Source organism: Meles meles, chromosome 19, assembly GCF_922984935.1.
Source record: "Meles meles chromosome 19, mMelMel3.1 paternal haplotype, whole genome shotgun sequence".
In the NCBI taxonomy this organism is placed as follows: domain Eukaryota; kingdom Metazoa; phylum Chordata; class Mammalia; order Carnivora; family Mustelidae; genus Meles; species Meles meles.
This window is the reverse complement of record NC_060084.1, coordinates 44,924,104-44,951,187: the sequence shown is the minus strand read 5'-3', so window position 1 is coordinate 44,951,187 and position 27,084 is coordinate 44,924,104. Positions and strand designations below refer to the sequence as shown.

Below are 27,084 nucleotides of genomic sequence, written 5' to 3'. Positions count from 1 at the left end.
GCTTATGGAAGGGTGCTTGATATATGTTTATTGAATGAATTGCGATGGAAAAAGCGAGGTGCTGGGTTCAGGAGAAAGACTGGAGGACTCAGCCATGTGCCTGTTGGTGAACAATCTGGGGAGAAGGTAGGGGTACACTGCCTGCCCTGTCACAGTGCCTCATGTAAGTCCTACATAAGCTCCCTTCACGGGGAGTTCTGTCTCATGGTCCCTATTTGTAACAAGCTGAGCTACATAAAACTGGCAATATACAAGCATTTTTGACCCACCGAGTGGTCATCTCATCTGGTTCTACCTAATACAGCAGAGGAGGGGGAAGGATACTGGAAAAATGGCAGGTAAGGCTCCTCTATTCCAGGCTCCTTCTCAAGTTCCTGATTCTAACACAGTTCCAAAGCTCAGCCTTCTGACTCTAAGATCCCAACATACCAGAATCTCAAGATGCTAATGTAGATGGGAGCCTGTGGTGTGTGTCTGCGGGTGATGTCTGACCCAGCACCCTGCTTTGCTCTTCACTCTCAGATCAAGTGGGGCTAACCCCCCCCACCCCCTTCGCTGGTTTCAGGGGCGGGTATATGGCCAGATCTGGCCAATCAGAGCTCTCTTTCCCCTGGCCACGGTGATTGGCTCAGGGATGAGCATGTGACCCAATACTCCAATCAGAGAGATGAAGGCAGCAGCTTAAACCACTGAGCCACCCAGGCGCCCCCCCAATCAGAGAGAACTGCAAGTTGGAGCTTCCATAGAAAAAGGGGTCTTCTGCGCTCTGGATCAGTTACAGGGGTGCATAGAACCCTGGGGCGTCCTTTTTCCAGCCAGTGTGAGAGCCTGCTTGAGACTGAAGCCAGAGAGAAGACAGACCTTTCTGCTGACATCACTCTAGGCCCTGGATCTCTGACGTGAACTGATGAATTCTTTTTCCCGCCTTAAGCCACCACTTTGCATTGGATTTCCAGCCCAGGCGACCAAGCCCTAGTCCTTGGTTAATGAATTAACACTGCAGGGGTTGGAACTCTACACTAAAACACCAATATTCTCTAGACTTTTAAGATCACTCCAACGACACAACTGCGGCTGCACTGACACTGAGGAATTGCATCTCAAGTTCAACTCCTTTCAAAAAGTCCCATGACACCAGACAGGATTTCTACCAGCCCCTGTGGCTCCTTTGAATAACTAGATCAAGCCCCCCCCCTCCCTCCAGACGCTCCCTGCTGGCAAATGAGAATACGGTGTAGAGAACAGTGCCATCTGGTGGGAAGCTGGGGCATTTATGACGTTCGGAATGGAGATGGTGCAGCCTTGGATATGTTTATCAGACAGAAACAGAGTCAACGGACAAGGTGTTCACGGAACACTGACCAGGCTGCAGAGGGGCGGGGGCTGGTAGGGTAGGGGGAGCACAGGATTCTAGAAATGGGAAAAGGGTTCGACAGGGACCTTACATCATGGGTGCCCGAGATAGGCGTCATCTGCCGCAGGCAGAATAAAGAAACAAAGCACTCCTTCAGTCCCAATCCCTGACCTAGAAAGCGGAGCCCTTTCTATCCCCCCGGGTGTCAGGATCTGAGAGAAGGTCTTTGGAGAGAAAAGAACACCAACCAATCACAGAGGAACTCCGACCGGAGGGGGCGGGGCCTACACATCAGACCAATGGAAGTGCGGGTGGGAAACCAGCCTACTGGTGGTGGCTGAGGGGGAGGTGGAGTCATGCAGAGAGCCCACCCGGGAGGACGATGGATTGGGCCACCCGGAGGGAACGCGTCTGGAACACGCCAGGAGGCTTGGGTGCGAAACTGACTTGGAAATGGGCCACTTGGGGGATGCCCGGCAACAGCCGGATGAAGAAGAGGGGCCCGAACCTGAGCGAGCTTCATCATCATGTGGGCAAACACGTGCAGGAATCCCACTACAGCATCCCAGAGGCGGCTATGTGCCAGGCTCTGCTGGTTCCCGGTGCAGGGGCCCTGGGGGGTGCAGAGGGCTGCAGTGAGCACCCGGCAGGGGGCGGGGTCCAGCGGGAGTGAGGGGGGAGGGGCGTCTCGCCTCGCACCAGCGGGCAGGCCCTACCTGGATGTACTCGGTGAGGCTGTTGAACACCTGTTTAGCGACTGACATGGCCTTGGAAAAGTTCCTCTTGCCCTGCTCCTCAATGACATCCTTGCCGGAGTAGTACCAGTAGAAGTCGCTGATGGACTCCTGGGGGGCCAATGGGGTGTGAAGGGGTGCTGGCCAACTCGTGGATCCCGCAGTCCCTGAACTAGGTCGCACCTGGATGGCCTCTCGGCCTCACCTGCAGCCTCAGGAGGTAGTCCACCGTGCAGATGATGATGTTAATAGTGGTCGTGTTCCCCGTTTGTGTCCGTAGGTAGTTCTGGAAATCTAGGGAGATAAAAAGTCATACATTCACTGGGAGTCTACTGTGTGCAATCAGTGTTTACTGAGTGCCTGTTGTATGCCAAAGGCATATAATCATCATCGTTAGTTTATTTAGTCTTTATCGAGTACCTACTGTGTGTCAGAGGAAGGTGAGGGTCATTTATTCATTTAGGTTGTAACCATTTATCAAGGGCCTACTAGATGCCAGATATGGTAGAGGGTCATTTATTCATTTTCTTCCCCCAAAATATGTTTCTTGAGCACCTACAGTGTATCGGGGAAAATGGAGATTCAGTCTTCCATTTGCTTCCAAAAATTTTTATTGAATGCCTACTATGTGATGGGGGAGATGGAAGACTGGTTATTTATTCATTCCTTTATCCATCAAGTATTTACTGAGCATATGCTATACGCTAATGTGAGATGAAGATTGGCCAGTTATTCTTTGGTACTACAAGTTTATTGAGCATTTACTATGCCTAAATGGGTATATTACAGCTTCCCTCTCCTGTAAAGAGCTCTGCCAACTGAGAACATGGCCACAGACATATATATTAGACAAACCTTTGGTCTATTTTGAATGGTACCAAATAGTCAAGACATGCAAAGCATCTGAAATTTGAAAGCCATTTCAAATATTTATTTGTGTTTTTCTTTAAGATTTTATTTATTTACTTGACAGAGATCACAAGTAGGCAGAGAGTCAGGCAGAGAGAGAGAGAGGGAAGCAGGCTCCCCGCTGAGCAGAGAGCCCAATGTAGGGCTTAATCCCAGGACCCTGAGATCATGACCTGAGCCGAAGGCAAAGGCTTAACCCACTGAGCCAGCCAGGTGTCCCGCAAATATTTATTTGATTGGGCTGGCTAATGAACCCACAACTTCATTCAGATGACTGGATTGCAAATTTGGTAGGAGAGAGGAATTCCACCTGTTAGAACATTCTTGTTTCCAAGAAATCAGAGATCCAGGGAATAAAATTCATTTAAAACCCCAAAGACTGGGCGCCTGGGTTAAGCCTCTGCCTTTGGCTCAGGTCATGATCTCAGAGTCCTGGGATAGAGGCCTGCATCGGGCTCTCTGCTCAGAGGGAAGCCTGCTCCCCCCGACCGCACCTCTGCCTGCCTCTCTGCCTACTTGCGACCTTTCTCCCTCTGTCAAATAAATAAATAAAATCTTTTAAAAAATAAAAATAAAACCCCCAAAACTGATTCTACCTTAATTACAGTTAAAGAGAGAAATTCTTGTCCCATGGCACAACAGTATTACATAAACCTTGAAGAACAAGAAGTTGTGGAGATAAGAGCTTTTGAAAATGCAAAGCAATGGACCATGCCTTACCCACCATTGAACAGAGGAGAATAAAAAGTAAAGAAATTTGCAAGTGGGTTCACTGTAATGAACACCAGCCAAATGGGGTGCAGGTTCTGTGGAAGTTAGATTTGTGATTACTCCCACTGCTGTGATGAAGGTTAGTTTCTGGGCAGTCTGTGGTTTCATAATCCCCTGCTATGTGTTATAACCACAACCTTGATAGTGTGCATACTTGTTATAGGAAACAGCCTTGGGTAGAATGTTTGTTCATACAGAATTCTGACTGTCCTTTTTTTTTTTTAAGATTTTATTTATTTATTTGTCAGAGAGAGAGAGCGAGAGCAAGCACAGGCAGACAGAGAGGCAGGCAGAGACAGAGAGAGAAGCAGGCTCCCCGCTGAGCACAGAGCCCGATGTGGGACTCGATCCCAGAACGCTGGGATCATGACCTGAGCCGAAGGCAGCCGCTTAACCAACTGAGCCACCCAGGCGTCCCCTGACTGTCCTTTTAATGTTGTGAGCGACATGGGCCACACAGGGTTATAGGTTCTCATTAGTGATGTGTTTCCTTAGCTTGCTGTATTATCCTTGATCTGCTAAACTGTGTGCCAGGACCAAAGTTGGGGAAACTTGTTTGAGTTGGGAAAGAATCTGTAAGGCCTTCATCAAGGCAAACTATTTTATAAGCATAATTAAGAAGTGATTCTAACAAACTCAACCCAAGCACAGAAATCTACCACATTTACACAACTTTGGCCAGCTGCTGCAAGACACCTGTAGGGGAACGCGGCACGTGGCGAGGCACTCATCTGGTGCTCACAGTGATTTGGGGACAAACTGGTTTTGGGGAATCTGGACTGGCTAGAGGAGGTGCAAGTGAAGTGAAGTGGCCAGATTGCAGAAATCTGAGGGGGATTTAGGAAGGTGGGAGGACAGGGCTTGGAATGGCTGAAAACGAAGGATGAAGGACAATCAGGTCAAGGATGGCCGGTGAGGCCACCATCCATAAGGGGTGAGGGGCTGAGATGAACTCAGGCAACCCTTGCAGACAGACCCCAAACCTTGGCCTCCTTTCCACTCACCCTTCCATCCACCCCTCCTCCTCACCATTGTTGTGCCCCTCACAGAGCAGCTGTAGGAATCGGAACAGGTCTTGCGTGAATTCGTCATCTGCCATGACCTTCTCTCCTGGAGTGGGTGGTGGGGGGGGGGGGGAGAAGAGGGGGACAGGGCCCAGAAGGGGGTCAGATATGGCAGGACAGAGCATTCGCATGCACACGACCCTTGCACACTCCACGCTCATGCACAAAGCACGGGTACGCAGGGAGGAGCAGCTGCCACTTCAAAGATGCTCTGAGGGTCACCGGCATTCATGACGCCAGGGAGACCCGACTTCAGAGTCATCAGCTGATGAAGACCGAAGGGGCCCTGCGTCATGAAGCTGGGGCCTCAAGCTTCTTTCTAAACATCGCCGTCCCTCTGACGTCACCACTTGTATGACGTCAGGAATGTCTGCCCACCCAACAGAGGTTCGGGCAGCTGGTGTCTCCCTTGGCCCCCATCCAGGGCCTGGAGGGGGTGGGGTTAATGGGTTATGGGGATTGGAGTCACTTTCAAGCAAAGGCTCTAAGCAGGAGGGGATTGGACAGGGAGTGGGATTGAAAGCCAGCCAATTGGCTCAGATGCCTTGAAAGCAGCCAATCCAGGAGATGCAGGGGATAGGTGTGTAAACATAGGCCAATCCGAATGGGCATCTGAACAAAGCCAATCACCACTGGCTCTAGGGGAAGGAAAAGAGATAGAGAGGAAGGGAGGCTAGACAGGAATGGGCCAACCAGAGCAGGCGCAGAGGAGGCACGCGCGCCAGTCAGAGTGGATGCTGGGGGCAACCAATCTGGTTGGCGAATGGGAACAGCAGATTTGACCAATCTGGGGTCGCGGGCGCAGAGAGCAGGGTGCGCGGCAGTGGGGATGACCCCACCCCGGGACTGCGAATCTGGGTCTAGAAGCCTGAGAACGTCTAGCTGGAAAGGGATCTTTGCCATCTTATCTAGCATCTGTTTACACAGGGGGTTGCAGGCTTATAGAAAGTAAGAGACTTGTTCACAGTCTCCAGTTGTTGTTAGTGGCTCATCTGGGACCCGAGTCTTGGTCTCCAGCTCAACACTTTCTGCGGGCATGACGCCATCACTGAAGGGTTCCTCCCTCCCTGGATGTCCCAGATCCTCAGTCCCCAGGTGGAGGGGGCGGTTGGGGGTTAGAAGGGAGGGGTGCAGTAGCATAGCAAGGGGAATGGGCTGGGGGAATTACCGTTCTGGCGATTGATGACTGGGGCAGCCAACAGGATGGGAGGAGGAAGCAGGAGAAAAGAGGGAAAAAGAGAGACAGGAAGGAGACAGAGAGACAGACACAGATAAACAGTGACACAGTCAGGGACGAAGACATCAACACGGGGAGAGGAGGGACCACAGAGGATCAGAGCCATAAGAAGACAGAGTAGGAGATGGGGGGTAAAAGCGGAGGGAGAGAAAGAAGAGGGAAGAGAAAGAGATAGACAAGTAGAGGTGGAGAGGCAGGAGGCGAGGATCAGGGCAGAAAAGTTAGACACATCACAACACGGCAAAGGGGAGACTTAATTAACCCGGATTAGGGGCATTAATGAGAACAGCAACCAGGGTGGGAGACTTGGGGCACGTGGAGGGTCTGGTCGGTGTGGTGATGGGAGGCGGGAGGAGAACACAGAATGGAAGGACAGCCAGAGGTGGGGACCCTGAGGAGGGAGACCCTGGAGGAATGTGGGGGCACGACTGGGGATCACTCTGGGGGGGCAGAACTTGGGGGTGGTCGTAGGGTGGGAGTGTCTTGGAGGAAGGGAGCCCTGGGCAATGTGGGCGAGGGTGCGATCCCAAAGGAAGAGGACGTCCCAGGAGAGGGAAGCCCAAGAGAGGGCCTCACCAGTTCCATCCTCGTTCACCATGCCCAGCCCCTCTGCCTTGTTCTGTCTCTCAAAGGCATTGAGATCCAGGACGCTGGGAGAAAGAAAAGAGAGATGGGGGCAGATGGGCTAAGGCCTCTGCCCCGCTCTTCCAGAGCCCCACAGCCACTGCCCCCCCCCACCTCCCCCACACCAGTTTGGGCAGAGAGCCACGGTAAAGCATGCATGAGCTGAAATCAAGAAGAAGCACAGAAGCACAAACAACTGGGAGAAGGCATGTGGCAGCCGCTGTCAAGGAAGGTGGGGCTGGAATGACATATGTACAAGCTGGAATCAGGAGAAAACAGAAACCCTCAGTTAGCAAAAGCTTGGGGGTGGGGTGGGGAGGGAAAGTCAGTGGACAGAAGAGAACAAAGGCGGACAGCAGTAGTCACATGAATGGGGGTCATCAGAAGAGAGCCCCAATTCCTTGCTGCCTGAGTGCCCCCTGAATTCACTACAAGCTTCTGGTTCCAGCTGTCCATTCTTACTATTGTGATAATCGCCTCCCAGTACACCTTAGAGTGGGTCTGAGTTCCTGGAGGTGGTACCAGGGTTGGGGCCTCAGCCACACCAAAGGTGCTTAACCCGCGGGAGGTCTGCTAGACCCTACCTGCATGTTTGCATCAGCGCCTGGATACTCTGGAAGAAGCCCACTTCCTTCTTGTCCTTCAGATAATCCAGCATTTTCTACAGAGGATGCAGGAGCAGTGGGGGAAGTGGGAGTCACACGGGAGCTTCCAGAACTCTGTGCTTTCCTCCCAGGTCCTTTCTCCTGTTACCTGCTGCACGTCTGCATTGCCTCCGTTTAGGATGGAGATGCCCAGCTTCAGGGTGGAGGACACCATGGCGCCCGTCTCTCCTGGAGCGGGTGGGAGTGGGGCAAAGACAGCGCACTCAGTCTGGGAGCCCTGTTCTCCACCCACCAGAAGACAGCCATCAGCCATCCCAGGGTATACGGGAGAAGGGGCTGGGTCACGTGCCATAGTGAAGGAAGAGCGAGAAATTGCAAGGCGAGTGCGACGTGCAAGGGCTGGGGTGCGAGGCGCAGGCAGGCAGGGTGGGAGAGTGAGCAATGGGGCCCCCAAGAAATGGGGGGCCGGGGGGGACTGGGGACGGGCTACATGTGCCCAGGAGGAGTGCCTGCGGGAAGGCACCTTTGCAGGCACTGATCATCTGGAGCACCATCTCAGCGGCTCCCCGGTTGTGCAGCCGCGCCTGCTGGTACAGCAGCCTCTGTTTCTCCATCTCTTTCTCCTGCAGCGGAGCCAGGCCCATGGGGCCCAGTGAGTCTGGGCTCAGCAGCCCAGCCTTTGCCCCTCACAGCCTCAGCCCTCTGCCCTCCGCCCTCCACTCCCTGCTCCAACCACATCTACTGGCTCATTCCTTTAATTGTGAGCTCTCTCTGTCCCCTGGCACCAAAATCTACCACTTGTGTCTTGTGCTCAGAGCGTGGGGCCAGACATGGAGCAATCTTAACCTGGGCCCGTGGACCCCCAAGGGGTTCGAAGATACATTCTAGGAGGTCGGGGTGCCTGGGTGGCTCAGTTGGTTAAGCGTCTGCCTTCGGCTCAGGTCATGATCCCGGGGTCCTGGGATTGAGCCCTGCCTGCATCAGGGTGTACATTCAGCAGGGAGTCTGTTTCTCCCTCTCCCCCCGTCCCTCTCTCCCACTCATGCACCCCCAAAATAAATAAATAAATCTTTTAAAAAAACAAAAGGATGATTCTAAGAAAGGCTTCACTAGATGTTAAAAGGGACCCAGGCACCAAAAATGTTAAGGAACTCGGGGAAATATTTGCTGACTTCCTTAATGATGAATGGATGGGTTAACTTCATGTTTCAGTTCTTTCTCACTGCCTGGCCTTTGCATATGCTGTCCCCCTTCCTGGAACACGTTTCCCCTTTTCTTCATCTGGCATACTCCTTTTATTTTTTATTTTTTTTAAAGATCTTATTTATTTATTTGACAGACGGAGATCACAAGTAGGCAGAGAGACAGGCAGAGAGAGAGGGGGAGAAGCAAGCTCCCTGCTGAGCAGAGAGCCTGATGTGTGGCTCGATCCCAGGGTCCTGGGATCATGATATGAGCCAAAGGCAGAGGCCCCAATCCACTGAGCCACACAGGTGCCCCTGGCACACTCCTTTTAAAAATTTTTATTTATTTATTTGACAGACAGAGATCACAAGTAGACAGTGAGGCAGGCAGAGATAAGAAGCAGGCTCCCCGCTGAGCAGAGAGCCCGATGTGGGGCTCGATCCCAGGACCCTGAGATCATGACCTGAGCGGAAAGTAGAGGCTTAACCCACTGAGCCACCCAGGTGCCCCAGGCACACTCCCTTTATCCTCCTACTCAGACATCCCCTCCTCTGAGAAGCCCTCCCTGACACCCTCTTCCCAGGGTGGGTCAGGTCCCTTGCTTGGGCTTCCCCAGGCCCCATAACTACTCCCCTCCCCCCGCCTGTGTCCCCCTGAGCTTCCCTGGATTCCCCTGCCTCCCCCATTCTGCCCTGCCCACTCTGCCTGAGCCTCCCATACCACCACCGTGAGTAATCTTTGCTGTTCCTATCTAGTTGATGTATCTGTCTCTCCCCAGGTGACGGACAGTCACGGCTGTGTCCCCAACATGACCCAGCACAGGGCTGGGCCCAGAGCAGTACTCTGTGAACACAGCCTGAATGAACAGGGAATGACTTCCCTTAGTCCTTTCCTCAGGGACCTCCTGACCCCACCTACCTCAAAGGACACCTCCACTTCCTCCTCATCTGCTTCGCCATTCTCCCCTCCCTCCTCCAGGTGGCAGCTCTGGGGACAGGACATTAGTTAGGGACCATGGTGAACAGAGGAGATCCCCTAGTTCACCCGGACCTCTCTGAGTGGGCAGGCATTGCGGCTGGGGAGAAGGGAACGTGCCCAGGACGGGGAGGGGGGGCAGGACCTCACCTTTGCCATGATGTCGGCATATGCCATATACAGGTAATCCTCATCCAGTTTGCTGAGGAAGTAAGCAGGGGAGACGATCAGGGCCCAGTGGAGAGGACCCCCATCCTATAACCGCTTCCAGTTTGCCTTTGGAGAGCCGCCCCTCCCCATGCCCGGGCTGTGTAGTTGGGGGTTGGGGGGTCCACTGTCCACTGCCAGAGGGGGTGTGTGTGATCAAGACTGAGCCAATCAGCACGTTCAATAGACTTGGCCACGGTAATAGGGACAAGACCCCTGGGTTTGTGAAAACAGTGTGTTTGATGCCTGGAGCAAGCATCCGGCTATTGGCTCATTAGAAACTATGACCAACCACACTCTTGGGCCTTAATAGTAATAATAATAATAATAATGGAAAATAATAATAATGGGAGTAGTGGCCAATACCTATTGTTTACTCTAGGTCAGTCCCTATTCTAAGTTCTTTCTATCTGTGGTAACACATTAATCCTCACAATAGCTCTATTATTTTGAGACAAGATTAGATAGGTAGATCTATTACTAGCCTCATTTGACAGATAAGTCAACCCAACCACTAAGATCCTTCTTAGCGGAGTCCCACAGCTTGTGCTGTGACTCAGGCCTACATGACCTAACTCTAGAGCCCTGGCTTTCCAAAGGATGGAAAACAGAGCGCTGGGTGCCCCAGTCTCCCTCGTTGCTGGGGGTGGCCTGAGGTCAGAATTCTGGCCAATGAGATCTGTGTAGAGGCCTGCCCAGGAGAGTGCCTTTGTTTGGATAAAAATATCTTGATCTTACTGGGGGGGGGAGGGGGGAGACTTTCTCCTTTCTGTCCAGCATGTGGTCCTGTCTGGAAATTAAATAATCCACCTTACTGAAAATCTGTTATAATATGCTGATTTTTCTTCTCATAATTTACTGATTTTGTCCAAGCAAGACAAAGCTTCCATCAATATTGCCTGTGACGTGAGCTCTATCAGAAGAGACGGCTTGCAAAGTGCTCAGCCTACAAAACAGGGCACAGTGGCCCGGGCCTGTCAGGGGAAAATGACACTGAAAGATCAGCTGTGGGGCTCCCTGGGGACACAGAGCATCCCTCTTGAGGAACAGGGAGGTTGCGGGGTGGTGGTGGGGGGATGCAGATCCCTCCCCAGGATGCAGGAAGGGTTCTCACCTCTTCTCAGTCAGGGCGGTGCGGCTGAAGTGAAGGACCAACTGATGTAGGGGGTCGGGCTTCTTCTCCTCCACCTCCTCCTCCTCCTCTTCCTGCTCCCCAGCTTTCTGGGGGAGGCGTGGGGCTTGGGAAAGGGGTTTCTAGAGTCCCCTCCTGTCTCCCTCCGCCATAGCCCTGGATTTTTTTTCTCTGCCCCCACACGTATAATCCCTTCCCCTTGTCTATCCCCAAGCCTGCGGTCGCCTTTTCTGTACCCCTCAATGTGGAGGGGGACCGCTGGAAGTGGGCAGCCAGCAAGCTAGCCCCACCCCCCAATCCAGCCCTGCCCCCTCCACTCCCAGGCAGGTCCCGTCCAACTCACTGAAAGGTCATCGATCATGCGGTCTTCAAAACTGTGGTCTTCAGTCAGGATCCACGCGGCCTTGTAGCTCTCCAGGAACATGTTACAGGCTCGGTGCCTGCAAGGGAAAGGCGTGCGGCGTCCCCGAGACCGCCGCCCGCGCCGCGCCTCCGCTGTCCTCCCACACATCTACCTTCCCCAACCAGACCCCACCTCCCGCCTCCTCAGCCACCCCTTCTCCACCGCCCCCAAGCCTCCCTCCTCCCTGGGGGTCTTACGTGGGCAGGTTGTACAGGGGGGTCATGCGGAAACAGGCAACCACTGCCCTCCGGCGCTGCTTGGACAAGAGCTTGTGCCACACGGCCTTCTTGGATTTGTAAGGATGCTCGATCTGGGGGGTGGCCATCTGTCACGTCCCCAAACTCTGCCCCTGACCTGATGCCCACTCCCAGCCCCGGAGCAAAACTGCCCATGCATGTCTAGCCCCAAATTCAGGTCCAACTTGCGGGCACAGAGGAACACGCTGGCTGTGCCAACAGAGTCAAGGTTTGGCCCTGGGCTTTAAATTCCAGACCACACCATCTTTCCTAGGCCCCGCCCACAGGTGCCGGGTCACCAGCCAGGCCCTCCACCATCCCACGACCCACCCACGGTCCTGCCCAGAGTCAAGGGTCTTGATTCCAGGTCCCATTCTAGACCCCAGGTTCTGTCTCCAGTCCCACCCCTCCGCCCAAGGTTTGGGCACCAGGTCCTGCCCCAGAGTGGAATTTCCATTCTAGAGTTAAAACTCCAGGCTCCACCCAGAAACCCAACGTTCCTCCTCAGATCCCGCCCACAGACCCAAGGCCCCGCCCACAGGCCCATGCTTGAGACCCCTCCAGCCCCAGCCACCTGCTCCAGATGGTAGAGCACCGCAGACACTTCCTGAACCCTGCGCACGATTTTCTCGGGGTCGTCAGCGTCCTCCTCGCGGCCCGGGACACCACGGTACAGGGCCATCTGCCAGCGCAAAGAAGGGGAGCCTTCGACCTGAGGGGAGGAAGGACAGGGGGCCGGCGTGAGGGCCCCTCCCAGTGCGGTTCCTCGCTCCCCAGCCGGGCTCGTGTGAGCGCCCCCCCACCTGCGAGATGGGCTCCTCTGGCTGCCCCGCCCCCCTTTCGGTGCTGTGCCGATTCAGTGGGTGAGTACAAGTTATGGTCCCTCTTTCAATGCCGGTACGGAGTAAGAGTACCTGGCTCTCACAGTTGCTATTATCCTCAACATGCCCCTTTCGCTTGCAGATTAAGAAAGGTACCTTTCCCTGAAGATGAAGGTTGTTTTGCAGATATTCCCGGACCTCCTCGTCTGTGTCTTTCTGGGGAGACATGGCGAGGATGGGTCACACTGATGGCCCAGCATCTTCCTTAACCCACATCCCGTTCCTTTCCAGGCCCAACACCCGGCAGGTAGTGTTTTTGTGTGTGAGGGAGTTGGGTTCTGGGAGAAACTGAAAGGGTCCAAAGGTCAGGAATGGTCCGAAGGGGGTCCTAGAGGCCACAGATGCACCTTGAAGAGACAGTAAGGATTAGAGGGGCTTGGAGTGTGGGAGGAGGTAGGGAGTAATGAGAGATTGTTCTCGAAGGTCAAATAAGGCCACCGATGAATGATTGGGGGTCAGAGGAGGGTTAAAGTGGGGCTGGGAGGTGGGAAGGGAGTTTTTGAAGATCAGAGGAGGTGAGGGAGTTGTAAGGGAAATGGCAAGATCAGCAGAGGTCATGAGGGATTGAGCAGATCAAGTCACCAGTGGGATTTCTGTGGAGGCCAAAGGAAGGGTCAGTAAGGGGGATTCCTGAGATCCCCAGGAGAGAGGGACCCTCAAAGACCAAGCTGAGGGGTTAGAGGGGCCCTGGAGGGCTCTTTGGGTTCTTGGCAAGACCCAACAGGTCCTAGGAGGAGTTTGAGGTCCTGAGGGAAGGAGTCTTTTAGAGTTCCAGGAAAGGGGGTGTTTGTGATACCAGTGGTCTTCGAGGGCCCCAAGAGGTTACTAGGCTGTCAGGGAGCTTGGCAGGGTCCTGGGGAGATTCTTAGGATCCCTATGGTTGACAAGCGTAGGGGTTGTTAGCCCGTACAAAGGGTATGTGGGATCCTGGGAGGCCTCCTTGGAGTCTCAGAGGGCTTAGGAGGGTTGAGGGAGGGTGGTGGGATCAACCCATCTCAGGAATCCTGAAGCATCCGAGGCTTGGGTGTGGTTCTGGGGAAGCAGCCAGTCCTGGGGGGCTACTGGGATCACAGAGTGCTCACTGGAACCCAAGTCTTTGGGGGCTCTTGTGTATCAACAGAGTCCAGAGGGTGGAGCCGCCTGGGCCCCAAGGGAAAGAGGTGATGAGCTGGAGAGCTCAGTAGGGACCCAGAGGTTCAGGGGAGAGCCAGTGGGATCATGGGGGACTTGACAGATCCCAAGGAGGTTTGGGAGGTCCTGGTGGAGAACTGAGAGGAGTCTCAGGAGGGCTCATGGTGTCTCGGCAGGGCCACAGGGTCCTAATTAAGTCAGGCATGGTCGGGGAGGGGGCAGCGTTCAGTAGGGTCCTTGAAGGCTCCCTATGGTCCTTGGGCACCACCGGTCTTAATGATACTCCTGAGTTTCGGTTCCTAACTGGGTTTCAGTTAGGATCCTCAGGTCCGAGGGTTTTGGAAGTATCCTGAGAGGGGTCCTCAGCATGCTGGGGGAAGTCTTGGGACGTCCTAGGGGACCCCATGAGTCCTCAGGGTCCTTGGGAAAGATTCATTAGGGTCCTAAAAGAGGGCTCCCAGGGGGATCCTTGGGACACAGGAGGATCCCAGGGGCCTGGTGGGGTGTGGGGTCAGGTGCTGGCAGGTTCCCATCACGGGGTGGTGCAGGCACCAGGGCATAACGGTTCTTGGCCTGTGTGATGAGTTCCTGGTCCGTGGGTGCACACATATTCAGGCCGATGGGCAGCATCTTCTTGAGCGTGGCAACAATCAGGGATGTCTGCACAGAGTACCGGTCCCCTCGGCGCTTCTTCTTGGTGCGTTCCTGGTCTGAGCCACCTGACTGTGGGGACAGGGGGCTCAGCACTAGCCCAACTCCCAGCCTGGCCCCAGGCCCTGGCCCAGGCTTCTGCAACTTCCACCTTCCAGCCCAAAGCCTGGGTGCCACGTGTCCCCTCCCCCACCTCAGGGCCCGCATCAGTTTCCACCCCAGACTTTGCTGATCTTTCACTGCAGGCTCCCAGCCCTTGCCCTAGATCCTGCCAGACCCAAGCCTCTGTCTAGCCCAAATTCCCAGCCTCTATCCCAGACCCTTCCAGACTGCCCCAAATTCCAGGCCTTTCTCAACCTCTGGCAGTCTCTTCCAGAATCCCCTAACGACTTCCACACCACACCTCCCCTCCCCAACAACACGCACAACCTGACACTTTATATCCCAAGAGTGAGTTCCCAAGAATGAAAGAAAGATGCAGAACCATGAAGTCTCAAGAGACAAAAGAAGTTGGAAGGAAAAGAGAGACGCTGAGAGACAGAGACAGACAAGGAGACGGGGAGACAGAAGATGGAAGAGAGATCCAGAATGATCTGGAAGCAGAAACACGGGGCATGGAGTCCCACAGCCGTGTTCTGGAGCCTCGGGTGCAGACCCTGGGCCAAGGCCATCCCAGTCATGCCAAAGAGAAGCCCCAGTGACAAGCTCCGACAAGCCCCAGTGACAAACTTCTGGCCATATCCTCCCTGGCTCACAGGACAGAGAATGGCCCACGTATGTGCCAAGACACCGATGAGGCCACATGCAGCATCCCACTGGGTCCTCGCAGAGCCCCAGGGCCAGGGGCCATTGGTCAGATGCCAGGTGAGGCTCAAAAAAATAAAACACTTGACTAAGGTCGCATAGCCAACTGCCAACAGCAGGATCTGAACCCAAGTCAATCTGGTCCCAGAGCCCAAGCCTTAAACCCAACCATGCGCGTGCCTCGCCCACCCCATTCCCATTCCCTGTGACCTCAGACCGCAATGCTTTGGGAAAAGCTCAGAGGTGTGTTGGGGTTTTTTTTTGTTTGTTTGTTTTTTTTTTTAACAAAAGTTAAAAAAAAAAAAAGTTAAATTGCCAAAAGCTGAGTGTTGGAGAGGGAATGGATGGGGGTGGCAGGAGAGAGGCTGGGGGCTGGGAGCCAAGGATGAGGGGTGGGGAACAGGGGCAGGGGGATGCAGAAGCTGGGGAGAGGGGAGAAGAGGGTATTAAGCCAAGAGGCATGCGGAAGGTCCCAGACATGGGGCTGACCTGTACATCTCCCGCCTGCTTCATCAGGTGCAGACAGAGACAAGAAGGGTTACCCTGGTCCCTCAGAGAAGCCCAGGCCCATCTCCAAATGGGCCCTACCCTGCCCCAGCTGCCAAGTGGGCAGCTCCCCTGCCCCAGCCCGACACACATCCCCTAGCTGGGCATTTCCAGACCCTGACTCAGGGCAGGTGGCTTTGTTCTTTAGGACCCTGCAGAGGGCAGTTCTGAGAAGTATAAGGGGACAGGAAGGGGGGAGATGGGGTAATGGGGATATGAGGAAAGACATGGGAGAAGAGGACATCAGGGTGGAGGGAGATGGAGGAGGGGAAAGGGGAGAAGAGGGCATTGAGGAGGAGAGAGTGCGGAGGAGGAAGATGGGGAGAAGTGAGAGGGGAGATGGGAAAGAGGGAGGGGAAGGAGATGAGGGAGAGAAAGGAGATGGGGAAAGGAGGAGAGGAGGGTTATAGGAGGAGGGGGATGGGGAGGAGGGACATGGGGAGGAAGGAGGAGGGAGATGGGATGAGGGTGATGGGGAAGAAGGAGATGGGGAGGAGAGAGGAGATGGAGAAAGAAGATGAAATGGAGGGAAGGAAAAAGAGGAGGGAGATGGGGTAAGGGAAGAGACAGATGGGGAAGCAGGAGGAGGGATATATGGGATGTGGTGACAGCTGCAAGGAATGTGACCAGGCAGGGCAGACTGGCTGGGTGAAGGGGTCAGGCAGGAAGGCGGAGGGTGCTCCCACCCTCCCCACCAAGTCCTCTTACCGCAAAGCACCCACCTTGGCCATTTTGCTCTTGTTGTCAGCAGTCAGAAATGACATGTTGTTGATCTCATTCTGGACCACGAAGTTCTGCTCCTCACGCTTAAAGTTCTGGAGGGAGAAGCAGTGTCAGGATCAGCCGCAGTGGCGAGGGTCTTGGCAAGGAGGGGCAGAATGGGCAGGAACTCACGTGGGACTTGGACCAGTAGATGAAGATCTCGCCCACCATCCTGAACAGCTCCTCGGCGCTGGGATTGGGCTCCGTCAGCCAGTGCGCCCTGGATGGGTAGGGAAGGGGCCGGTGAGGGATGGGGGCAGGGACCCCCTCTGAAGGGGACACCTCACAGAGAGTTCTCAGGGGACGGGACCATCTAGTGGGAGGGATGGAGTTTTCTAGGGTAATCTGACCATTCAGATGATTTGAAAATCTTAACCATTCCTTTAAAAAAGGGATTCTTTTATCTATCTCTACTTTTTTATGGAAGCACAACATACTCAACTTGATGAACCAGTACAAGGCGAACACCACCCAAGTCAAGAAACAGAACACTTCCAGAACCCAGAAGTATCTCCGTGCCCCTCCCAGCCACTCTTCTCTCCCTCCCCCCGGTGACCCTCATCCTGAACATGAACTATTTTTGTCTGTTCTCGAACGCCACAGAAATAGATGATAACATCTGGAATTTTCCTGGCTTCTTTCAATCTGATGTTTGTTAAGATCCACCCACGCTGTTGTGTGTTACAAGGGTTGGCCCATTTTCACTCCCATGTAGTATCCCACAGCGTGAATGCACGATTTACTTGTTCAGGCTCTCTGACCCAGGGCTCTGCCTCCAGGGTACTGACCCTAGAGCAGTACCTGCCTCCTGAGCACAACCATGGGTGTGCATGGACTTATCTAGCACACGGACCAGAGCTTCCCATGTCTGCTCCTGTGAGACATAACTAATCGATCCCAGCCCCCCATGATTTACTTGTTCAGGTTCTCTGACCCACGGCTCTGCCTCTGGGGCACTGACCCTAGAGCAGTACCTGCCTCCTGAGCACAACCATGGGTGTGCATGGACTTATCTAGCACACAGACCAGACTTCCCATGTCTGCTCCTGTGACAGACATAACTAATCAATCCCAGCCCCCTTTCTTATAGAGCCCTGATGCAATCTTCAAGTTTTCTCCACCAGGATGGAATCTGGAGTTGAAACCTATTTACTAACCCCAGATCAGGCTGCCCCTAGGAGTGAGTAATTCTTTAAATAGTGCTTCTGATTTTAGGGACATGTTGACAACTGACTGACACCTGCTCTTGCTTTTATTAAAGATCTGTTTCTGAGGGAAGCCAGGCTGGCTGGCTCTGGGCTGTCTCCCCTTCCTGTCAGGGATGGAGGAAGGCCTCACCATCGGGCCCCCTCCACCTGGGCCTGGAGATGTTGCTGGAGGGAAAGTGGAGCTCCTGATGGCTGACACGGCAGCCTCCCAGGGGCTCTGCCTCAGCGGGTGTAAAGGAGTGGAAGAGGCATGCACACCAGCGGGCTGGATTTTGTGGGGCCAGAAGCAATGGTGGGGGGGTGATCAGAAGGCTGGGTGGGCTAAGGTGAGAGTTGGAAAAAACTAATAGTCACTCAAAAGGTGGGGGGTCAGGTACGGTTCAGGGAGGCGGGAGGTCAGGCTGACTGTGCACAGGGACGGTTGGGGACACACTGACCTGTTGTTGTCCACATAGCGGATGAGCAGTGGGTAGAGGGCGTACAGGTCCCGGCAGAGCACAGAGAACTCGTCCCGCACCAGGAGCTCGCCCTCCTCCGCTTCGGCCTTGGCCTCCAGGCGCAGCTGCTCCTCCTCCGCCACCACTTTCCCTGCCCGCTTGCGCAAGCGCCCGATGGTGGGGATGAAGTGGGAATGCAGGAGCTCGGGCCGGGCCCGGCTCACAATGGGCTGGGCAAACACTGCAGGAGCAAAAGGGGGGTGCAGGGGACTTGCTGCTGGCCAGCCTCGAACTCTGGCACCTGACCTATGGCCTTTGATCTTCATCCTGACCTCTGCTTCCAGCCCATGATTCCTGACCTATGCCTGGAACCCAGCAGCTCTCGTGGACCCCAGCCTGACCCTGCCTCCTGACCTCAGCTTCTACCTCTGATCCCATTCCTGACCTCGGGCCCTGACCTCTGACACAGCCCTCGATCCTTGGTCCCAACCATATCCCTTGACCTGGATCCCAGCCTGACAGAAGCCCCCGACCTCTGACCCCAACAACTGAGTCATAACTTGATACCTTACTCTACTCCTACGACCTCTCACCCTAGTCTTTTACCTCTGACCTAGCCCAAACGCAGAACCTGACCTCACCACATGATTTCAGTGATGCCTGGTTTCTTATTCCAGCCTCCGACCTCTGCTCCCGATCTCTGCTCCCGATCTCTGCTCCCAGCCCTCAATCCCTAGCTCGACCCAATTCCTGACACAGAACTCCTGAGCCAGGGATCCCAGCCCTTTAAAGACTCATTTCTTGACCTCTGACCTACAGCCCCATCCATATCAGGGACCCTGATGGCTAGCCTGGTTTTCTGATCCTTTGTATAAGGAACCCATGCCTCTGACCCAGCTCCTTACCCTCTCCAAGGTGCCAGAAATTCAGAATCCAGTCTGGAGGATTCCCAGGACCCATCCATCCACCCCAGACCCCATGAGCCTGATTCTGACCCCTTGGGATCACCCCTGGCCTTCTGACCCTGAGCAAGTCTAGACTCCAACCTCTCCCAACTCCCAGGAAACACGACCCCGAGATCTCCCTCTCAGACCCTCAGATCCAAGGGCCTGGGGTTCAGGACATTGGTCCCAGCCTCAGGGGCCCAGTGCCCCCCAGACCCACCGGCCAGCCGCTTCATCCATGATGCCTCGTCAATGCCCAGGTTGTTGACGATGATCCGCAGGATGTTCCCCAGCAGGGAGTTGAGGTGGTCAGAGGTGACCGCCGTGCAGGGCGGGGGGGCTCCTGCGGGCAGGGCAGGGGGTGGCGCCTCGGGCCCGCGCTCCCACCAGCGGGGCAGGTAGCTGCACATCATGGGCAGCGTGATCTCGATGACGTGTGGCATCTCCGTGTAGCGGGCTCCAGACTCGGCCAGCCCCCCGATGTCTGCCATGAGCCGCTCCAGCACTGGGATGTCAGGACACATCTCCTCCACGCTGTTGGGGAGCCCCAGGACTGGGGTGCAGGGAGAAGTCAGGGTGCTCTCACCCATCACCCCCAGACCTCAGTGTCCGCACCACCAACCCGGGTCCCCCACAAGCTCCGGAGTGCCCCCAACCTGGGGAATCCTCAGCCCTCAGAACCCAGACTGGATCACACTGTCCCCAAAGAGGGCTCCTCCCACCCCAGGGCCCTGTGCTGGGGAGAAGGTAAGGCCTGCCAGCTGCCCCAGCCCCATGCCACTTACTGGCCCGCTCCCGGGGAGACTTGGTAGTGTACACTGAACAGGCATTGTACTCGTTCAGCTGAGGCTCCAGGAACGCCACCGGCATAGCTGCTGCCAGACGGGCCAGGCACTCCCCCAGGGCTGGCCGCAGCCTGGAAGAGGGGGCTACTTAGCTCCCATGCCCCTCTCTCTGCCTGCCCCCGGGTCCCAGCCTCGGTCTCCACAGAAGCGTCTCCCCCCAGAACTCTCCAGAGAGGAGCTGCCATTACTGAGGGCACCGAGGCAGCCTTTCCCCTGGGCTTTTTAAGTGCCCTCTTGCTCCAATAGCTGAGCCCAGCTCAGGAAAGCACAGCCACATGGCCACCACCCGGGGTCCTCCCCAGTGCCCCCAGCTTGCTGTGGCTCCCATGGACCACCCGCTGCCAGGGCAAGCTCGCTCCCCAGTAGGGAGCACCTGCCATCCTGGGCCGCCAGTGCCTGGGGCCTAATTTGGCCCTTGAGCCAGAGGCAGCCACTTCCTTCACTGGCCTTCCCCTGAGTGCCCTCACGTGGCGGCCTCGGTGAACTGCAGCTGCCACCAAGCCCATCTGCAGTTGAAGCTTTGAACATCTCTCCTGCTCCCTCCTTTCCCTGAGCCCCCACAGTACCCACCCCAGCCCCCAACTATGGGCTCTCTCTCCTTACTTTTCTACGTAAGTGTTCTTGGTGGTTCCCAGAGAGTAGATACTGCACAGCGTTCGGTAGCAAGAGACCTGGACATCATCCACTGAGGGAGAGAGGGAGGGCAAAGGTCAGGGACGCACCCACCACACCCGTGCTCCCTGCCCTCCTCCCTCATCTCCAAATACTGGGAAAGAGCAGGGCTGCCCAGTTTTGTGACTTGAGCAAGTACCAACACGCTCTTGGCCTCAGTTTCCCTATCTGCAAAATGGGGATAATTATAGTATCTTCCTCGTGGAGTGGTTGTGAGGATCAAAAGGGTTAATGCTTAGAGGCCAGTTGGAACGTGGCACACAGCAGGCACTCAATAAAGGCTAGTTGTTCCTTCCTTAGAGAGGAGTCCCGGGTCTCTTTGATGACAGTGATGCACACTCTTTGCAGAAAAATGCAAACAAACACCCAATCCCAACTATAATTTGAGGTCATCCACCATCCCCTGCCCCCCTTCACCCTCCACCCAGGTAAGGAACCTCAACAATTTCACAAATGTCATGAGACCATAAGAGGGCAAGGGGCAGGTCCTAGATGCAAGTCACTACGCAGACCTAACAACCAAATGCAACAAGGGAAACCTGACCGGATTCTGATTTTTTTTTTTTTTAATCAAAGACATGTGAAGGGTGACAAGGAAAATTTAAATACAGTCAGGTCACGAGGTGATGATGATACTGTGATTACGTGACAGAGACGCAGGGATCCGGTGTCACGGTGGCTGCGACTCACATTCAAAAGTTCAACAAAAAGGTTTATAAACACTTTCCACCCCTAAAGTGAAAGGGTAAGTGAATGGGGCAAATTGTTAACAATCCTCTTCTTCTGACTTTCCTGGATACTTGGAAATTTTCTAAATAAAATGTGGGGGTGGGGGAAGAACCCCACCCAAGCGGAACTTTTCTTACTTTTATCAAGAGGTTGTGATTTCAAGTCAACAGTGAGCTGAGACACGGCCCCACTATCCGCCAGTCCCCACAGCCCACTGGCCCTCTAGCCCATCCTGGACACCTTCCAGAGTATTCCCTGAGGCCCTCGCAACCACCAAGTCCCAAAATGACCTTGGCATCTCCCCCCAAACTGGTTACTTCTTCCAACCCTGTCTCCTGGAGGCCCCACCATCCGCGGGTCCCGAGCCAGGGCCTTGGGCCTCCCTCTGGCTGCCTCCCCACCACGGCCCATCCCCTCCGCCTCCTGAGCGTCTGTCCCACCAGCTCCGCCTGTCCTTCCCCTCCTTGGTCCTCCATAGTCCAGGCCACATCTGGCAAGGCTCTTTCTTTTGAGTACCTGACACCCCACTGGGTGTTATGTCTTGCCTGTGTCTCATTAACAAAAGCACGTTGCTCACTATTACGTCCCAAGACCCCAGGCTGGGTTACACTCCGTATGTGCCCCTTGGGAGCATACACATGGCGCATACTACTAATGGACTCCCAATATCTCCTCTTAACATTTTTCTGCTCTTTCCTTCCTCCTTGTAAGAGACCTCTAATATTTAGCCAGACACATGACCTCCCAGAATAAAGGCCACATCCCAGCCTTCCTTGTGGTGACATGCGGCCACATGCTAAATCCTGGCCAACCAGATGGATGTCAGCAGGAGTGATGCAGACTGCTTCTAGGTTTTTCCTTTATAAGGACTGCAATGCCCTCCTCTTCGTTTCTTCTCTTCTACAGGCTAGAGTGAAGACGTAATGGTGTGCCATCCCAGGCCACAGGCCTAAGGGGGGTATTTCCAAGATGGCAGAGTACAAAGATGGAGGTCACCTGGGCTTCTGACATGCTGAGCCACTTACAACTAGACCATTACATGAGAAAGAAATACCCTTCCTTCCTGTTTCAGCTACGGCGATTTATGGTCTTTTTGTTAGAGCAGCTGAACTCATACCCTCACTCCCTCATTTGTTACCTACGAATTCACTTGGCTCAGAGCAATGAATCCACACACGCAAACAGCCGGGGGTTCTGTCAGGCGCGCGGGGAGGGCTAGTGTTGGGTGAATTGGCTCCCCAACCCCCGCCCTTGGGGCCAGGGCCCTTACGGATGACATCGTCTCCGAACTGGTGCTGGGCGATGTGCTGGAAGAGCGTGGTGAGGACGGGCAGCAGGGCCACGGTGGTGTAGGTGAGGTTCTGGCCCACACCCTTCACCTGCGTGCGTGCCTGGGACACCTTGCCCAGGCGCAGGTTCTCCACCATCTTCTCGATGTCCTCTGACGCGCTCTCAAAGAAGGAGCGGAGGCCAGCCTTCACGATCTCAGGGCCTGACTTCATCACCGTCCTAGGAGGGAAGCCAGGGCGCACGGGTTCTAGAATCTAAGATTCTCGATTTTGGAAAGCGGAGAACATGGATGGGAGTGGGCACCAGGCCCCATACCTGGCATCCAGGGAGCGGGCCAGGATGTGAAGGCAGTTGACCACAGCCGGAGCATCTGTCCCTGGGAAAGGAAGACGGGCCAGGGTGGAGGAAAGGCCAAGAGGGCAGTGCCTTCCTCTACTTCCACCTCAGCCCTAGCCCCACCTCCACCTAGACCCCCAGAGGCCCTTGACCTTCCCTAAACCCACTCTGCCTGTGCCTCCCCCAACCCAGCCTGGACCCTGTGGACCATCACGGTCTGGTGATGAGTCTGTGTTCCTACGGGCCTGGGGGCTCCATAAGGCCAGGGCCCAGGGCTGTCCCAGTCACAGCCCTGTCCCCAGGATGACCCCACCCATCCCCAGGTGGGGAGGAAGAACACAGTGAAGCTTGTTCAAATCGAGGCCTCAACCAGGAACTCCTTCTTCAGGGTGGGGCTGGCGACTGCGGGGAGAGAGGAAAGATTAGGGAGAAGGGTTGGGGGAGCAGAGCTACTTACCGAAGAGAGAAACTCGGTGACGGACGAGAGCGGCAAGCTTGCAGAAGAGGCTGAAGAGAGAAAGTGACAGAAGGACAGGTGCAACAGGTAGTGAAGATATCAAGGGACAAGGACAGAAGTGATGCAATTAGAGGGCCTGGGCCGGAAGACAGAGCCAGGAGGACAAGGGATGTTGGGGAAGAAAATGAAGGGGAAAGAAAGGGTGGGGACGGGGCAGGGAGATGAGCAAGCTGGAGGGTCAAGGCAGAAACAGGGATGCTGGGGGCTGAGGCTGGTCTGCCTTTCTGACTGGGTGACGAATTTGCCCCATTTGCCTCAAAGTCCCATGTCCTGGGAAACCCCTCGGGCCTGGGCACAACAGGACAGCTGGTCACCTTAACCCTTCAGTTCCTTCTGCAGCTAGAGTGTTCTGCGCCCAACACCCAGCACAGAGCCCCTAAGGTCTAAGGTTGGGCAGAAAGGGTCCAGGTTTATGATCCTGTAAGGTCTTTTTGTTAGAGCAAAAACAAGGGCTGGGTGAGAGGTCACAGCATAGCCCACCTGGTGATCATTTCCTTCTCCTTGTTGGATGCATGGCCACCACTGCCCAGCACTTTGGCCGGTGTGGACAGGAAATAGAGGCAGTGGTTGGTGAAGTACTGGTTGATCAAAGGGAGCAGGATCTGGGGGGTGGGGAAGAGATGAGGGGCACTGAGTGAAGGGTAGGGGAGCCCCTCCAGTCCCCAGCCCCTCCAGCTCCTGAGCCCACCTCTCACCTTGGCAAAGAACTTAATCTCCTGTTCATGTGGGGACTTTTCCACTCGTCCACTGCTGACCACAGCCTCTGGTGGGGGAGGGGAACTAGGGGTCATAGTGGGTTCAAGGCTGGGGAACTCAGGGCATTCCAATGGAGGGGTGGGGGACTCTAGGGCAAAGGTAGGAAAAGATGGGAGACTACTTCTTGGTATAAAGTAAACTCTGCCGCCTTTGAGGTGAACCTCTCTCCCCTCTCTCAACTGATCCCCCTAACTTTTTGATCAAACCCTTCCTGAGGCTATAAATGGGGAGGACAAACTGGGATGGGGTAAAGCCATAGGACACCCCCTTCCTCACAGGTCCTTTTCTCCTTGAACTTTGATATTTGGCACTGAATCAGTTTGGAATGAACAAATAAATGAAACCAGAAGTCAACGTAGACAGATTCGAATTGATTTTAGAGCGGAAATCAATTTCAGATAATAAAAATGGTGACAGTAATAATTAATACTACTAAAATAATAATGCTGGCTCCCATTATTAAACACTGGCTATGTCACTGGCACTGTGAGAAATGTGCTTATCTAACTGCCTCCTAGCTTGGAGAGCTGTATAGTCGGTACCTCTCCTTCATTTTACAGACAAAGGAATTAAGGTGCAATAACTCAGTCTGGGTCACCCAGCAAGTAAGGGACAGAACTGTGGCCGATTATGGTGGACAGGTGGGGAAACTGAGGCACAGAGAGGCGAGGGAGTTGCTGAGAGGTGCTCAGCGCGAAGGGTCAGCGTGTGGGACTCGAGGTGAGATGTGTGAGAGTGAGTCCTGCTGTGCCACTCATCTGAGGGGACCCGGGGGTCCTGGGTGGCTCTCCAGAGGAAGCTGGGAGGGATTCTAGGGGCCAGCTGTGATTCTTAGTGGGACGTAAGAGGCATGTGCCAGGCACACCAACAGCCTTCGCGCTCAAGAGAGAGCCAGGATCTTCCCTCTTTGCCCCTAAGCCCACAGTCTGTCCCCAGCGCAGCCAAGGGTAGTCTGTGAATACCTGAAGCAGGTCACCGTCCTCTCCTGCTCAGAGCCCTCCCATGGTGCCATTCCACTCAGGAAGCCACAGTCTCCCCATGCCTGCAAAGCCGTACGTGGTCCACCCTGTCACGTCTCTGCCCTTATCTCCTCACACTTTGTCCCTCAGTCAGTCTGCTTCAACCACTTGGGCTTTGGGTTACTCACACCAGGGACCTCTCAGAACTTTCGCACTGGCTGTTCCTCTACCTGGAATATTCTCCTCAAGCCTCCAGCCAGCTCCCTTCCAGCTCCTTCACAGTCACACAACTATAAATTTTAACCGGCCCCACTTTCCCCCACTCCTAATCTTCCTTAGCTGGCTCTAGTGAATTCTTCTTCCCAAAACACATTAGTGTTTTAAAAACCTGTATAATTGTCTGAATGCACCACAGGAATATAAATGCAGGCAGACAGGGATCTTTGTTTTGTTCACTGCTCTCACTACCTGGAACAGTGTTCTCAACGCCTGGAACAGTGTCTGGCACAATAATGGGACAGGGGAGGGAAGGAGAAAGGCATGAACTGAGGCCTTAGGGGAAACAGCACGTATGACTGGAGTTCGGAGGGCCTCCTCCGTACCCAGATGGGCGATAAATTCCTGGGAGATGTCCATCCAGCGCAGCAACTGCTGCAGGAAGCCAAAAGCAAACCGTTTCTCAATGGAAGACGTGTCCAACTCCATGTCCTTAAGGCCTCTGCGGGGACAGAGAGGAGTCAGCCCAGAGGAAGGCCCACCCTGTCTCCCAGTCTCTCCAGTTCCCCTTCTGCTTCACTAGGCCCTGCCTCTGCAGGCTTCTGCTCCACCCCATATCCCCCTCAAGTTTCTGGATGCTCCCTGGTCCCTCCTCCCCTCTCCAGGCACCACCTTTCTGGCCTCCTCCCCACCCCTGTCCCCCTCTCCAGCCCAGGCCCCGCCCCTAAGCCCCTCCCCTCCATGGCGTCAAGCTGCCCCCAAGCCCCACCCCTATTTGCCTCCTTCCCAGGCCCCGCCCCTTTAGTCCCTCCCCCCTGGCAATCAGGCCCCAACCCCAACCCCTCCAGGATTCCTCTTTTCTCTGGCCCCTCCCCCACTCCCGAGGCCCTACCCACCCCCCCAGTCACCTTCCTTCTCTGGCCCTGCCTTGTTACCCCAGCCCAGCTTTTCCCAGTTTCTGCCTTGCTAGCTCCTCCTACATTCCCCGCCCCCGCCACTCCCACCCCACACCCACCCCTCACCCCAGCCACGTCATCCCCCCCACCACTAGGCTTGCAACCCACGTGCCTGGTGACAGCATAGCCGTTCATCTGCAGGAACTTTAGCAGCTCCTGGGCCTTCTCTCGATCTCGTGCCTTCTCCTTGGCTGTGAGTGTGTCGTAGGGGACCAGCAGAGGATGGGTCCCACCACCTGGAACAGCAAAGACCAGAAATCAGAGGGCTGGGGAGACCCGCGCCACTCTCATTGACGTGGTTCTTGCCAGCTGAGGCCATGCATAATTACAGCGATAAAAACAGAGGTAAGAATAACCAAAACGGTTTTCGGGTGATTTTCATCTCCTCACCACAACCCTATGGTAGTAGATGCTGTTATTATCGGGGCGGGGGGAGGGACAGGGTGAAGGCAATCGTTCAAAGTCACCCAACTGTAATCTAGACCCTTATGACTCTGGAGCCTACGACTAGGGGACTTAGGTGAAAAGGGGTCTGGTGGCGGGATGGGATGGGCGTCCTCACCCTTGGCCTCCAGCTCCTGCTTCTTCTTCCGCCCCCACGTGTTGTGGTAATTCTCTGCCAGCTGTTCTGCCATGGCCTGGGAGAGGACGAAAGATTCAGAGCCCAGACTCAGAAGATGTCCTCCCCAACCCCAACAAACACCTCCGTGCCCCTAGATAAAGGATCAGGGCTCTCACCTGTAGCTCCCGGGACAGGGTAACTCCGCTGAGGTCGGGGGGCTGGGGGCTATAGCCTTCTCGCGGGTCATAAGTCTGGGAGGACCGGGGAGAGATGGGAGGGCTTGATGGGCTAGCAGGAAGCTGGGAGGGCAACACAGTTCACTCTCTCCACCGGGCCCTAGACCCCCCGCTCTGAGCCCTCTCCTTCAGGCCCTGTCTCTAACCCACGCCCTCCTCTCCTCTGACCTTTGCGGCTTTCCAGACCTAGGTCCACTCCCTTCCCAGGTC

General features: G+C 55.0%; 1 protein-coding gene across 5 annotated transcripts in view; it reads right to left on the bottom strand.

The window, feature by feature from the left end:
- The window catches only part of RYR1 (ryanodine receptor 1), a 109,761-nt gene that overhangs the window by 31,066 nt on the left and 51,611 nt on the right, over nucleotides 1-27,084 (bottom strand). Inside the window, exons 56-89 of one of the 5 annotated variants that reach the window (XM_045987234.1) lie at nucleotides 26,815-26,889; nucleotides 26,639-26,714; nucleotides 26,189-26,312; nucleotides 25,507-25,622; nucleotides 23,885-23,952; nucleotides 23,670-23,791; nucleotides 23,130-23,179; nucleotides 22,652-22,712; nucleotides 22,317-22,555; nucleotides 20,249-20,330; nucleotides 19,586-19,716; nucleotides 19,021-19,353; nucleotides 17,857-18,097; nucleotides 16,344-16,431; nucleotides 16,172-16,264; nucleotides 15,393-15,407; nucleotides 14,001-14,171; nucleotides 12,414-12,473; nucleotides 12,011-12,148; nucleotides 11,398-11,510; nucleotides 11,141-11,237; nucleotides 10,780-10,886; nucleotides 9,609-9,660; nucleotides 9,402-9,470; nucleotides 7,822-7,921; nucleotides 7,447-7,526; nucleotides 7,278-7,354; nucleotides 6,646-6,719; nucleotides 6,001-6,018; nucleotides 4,798-4,878; nucleotides 2,294-2,382; nucleotides 2,071-2,199; nucleotides 1,863-1,967; nucleotides 730-1,472 (exon numbers count right to left, since the gene is read on the bottom strand). In XM_045987234.1, coding sequence (XP_045843190.1) covers nucleotides 1,332-1,472; nucleotides 1,863-1,967; nucleotides 2,071-2,199; nucleotides 2,294-2,382; nucleotides 4,798-4,878; nucleotides 6,001-6,018; nucleotides 6,646-6,719; nucleotides 7,278-7,354; nucleotides 7,447-7,526; nucleotides 7,822-7,921; nucleotides 9,402-9,470; nucleotides 9,609-9,660; nucleotides 10,780-10,886; nucleotides 11,141-11,237; nucleotides 11,398-11,510; nucleotides 12,011-12,148; nucleotides 12,414-12,473; nucleotides 14,001-14,171; nucleotides 15,393-15,407; nucleotides 16,172-16,264; nucleotides 16,344-16,431; nucleotides 17,857-18,097; nucleotides 19,021-19,353; nucleotides 19,586-19,716; nucleotides 20,249-20,330; nucleotides 22,317-22,555; nucleotides 22,652-22,712; nucleotides 23,130-23,179; nucleotides 23,670-23,791; nucleotides 23,885-23,952; nucleotides 25,507-25,622; nucleotides 26,189-26,312; nucleotides 26,639-26,714; nucleotides 26,815-26,889 — 3,615 coding nt within the window. In that variant the 3' untranslated portion in view covers nucleotides 730-1,331. The other 4 variants (XM_045987235.1, XM_045987232.1, XM_045987236.1 and 1 more) reach the window with 4 other exon arrangements.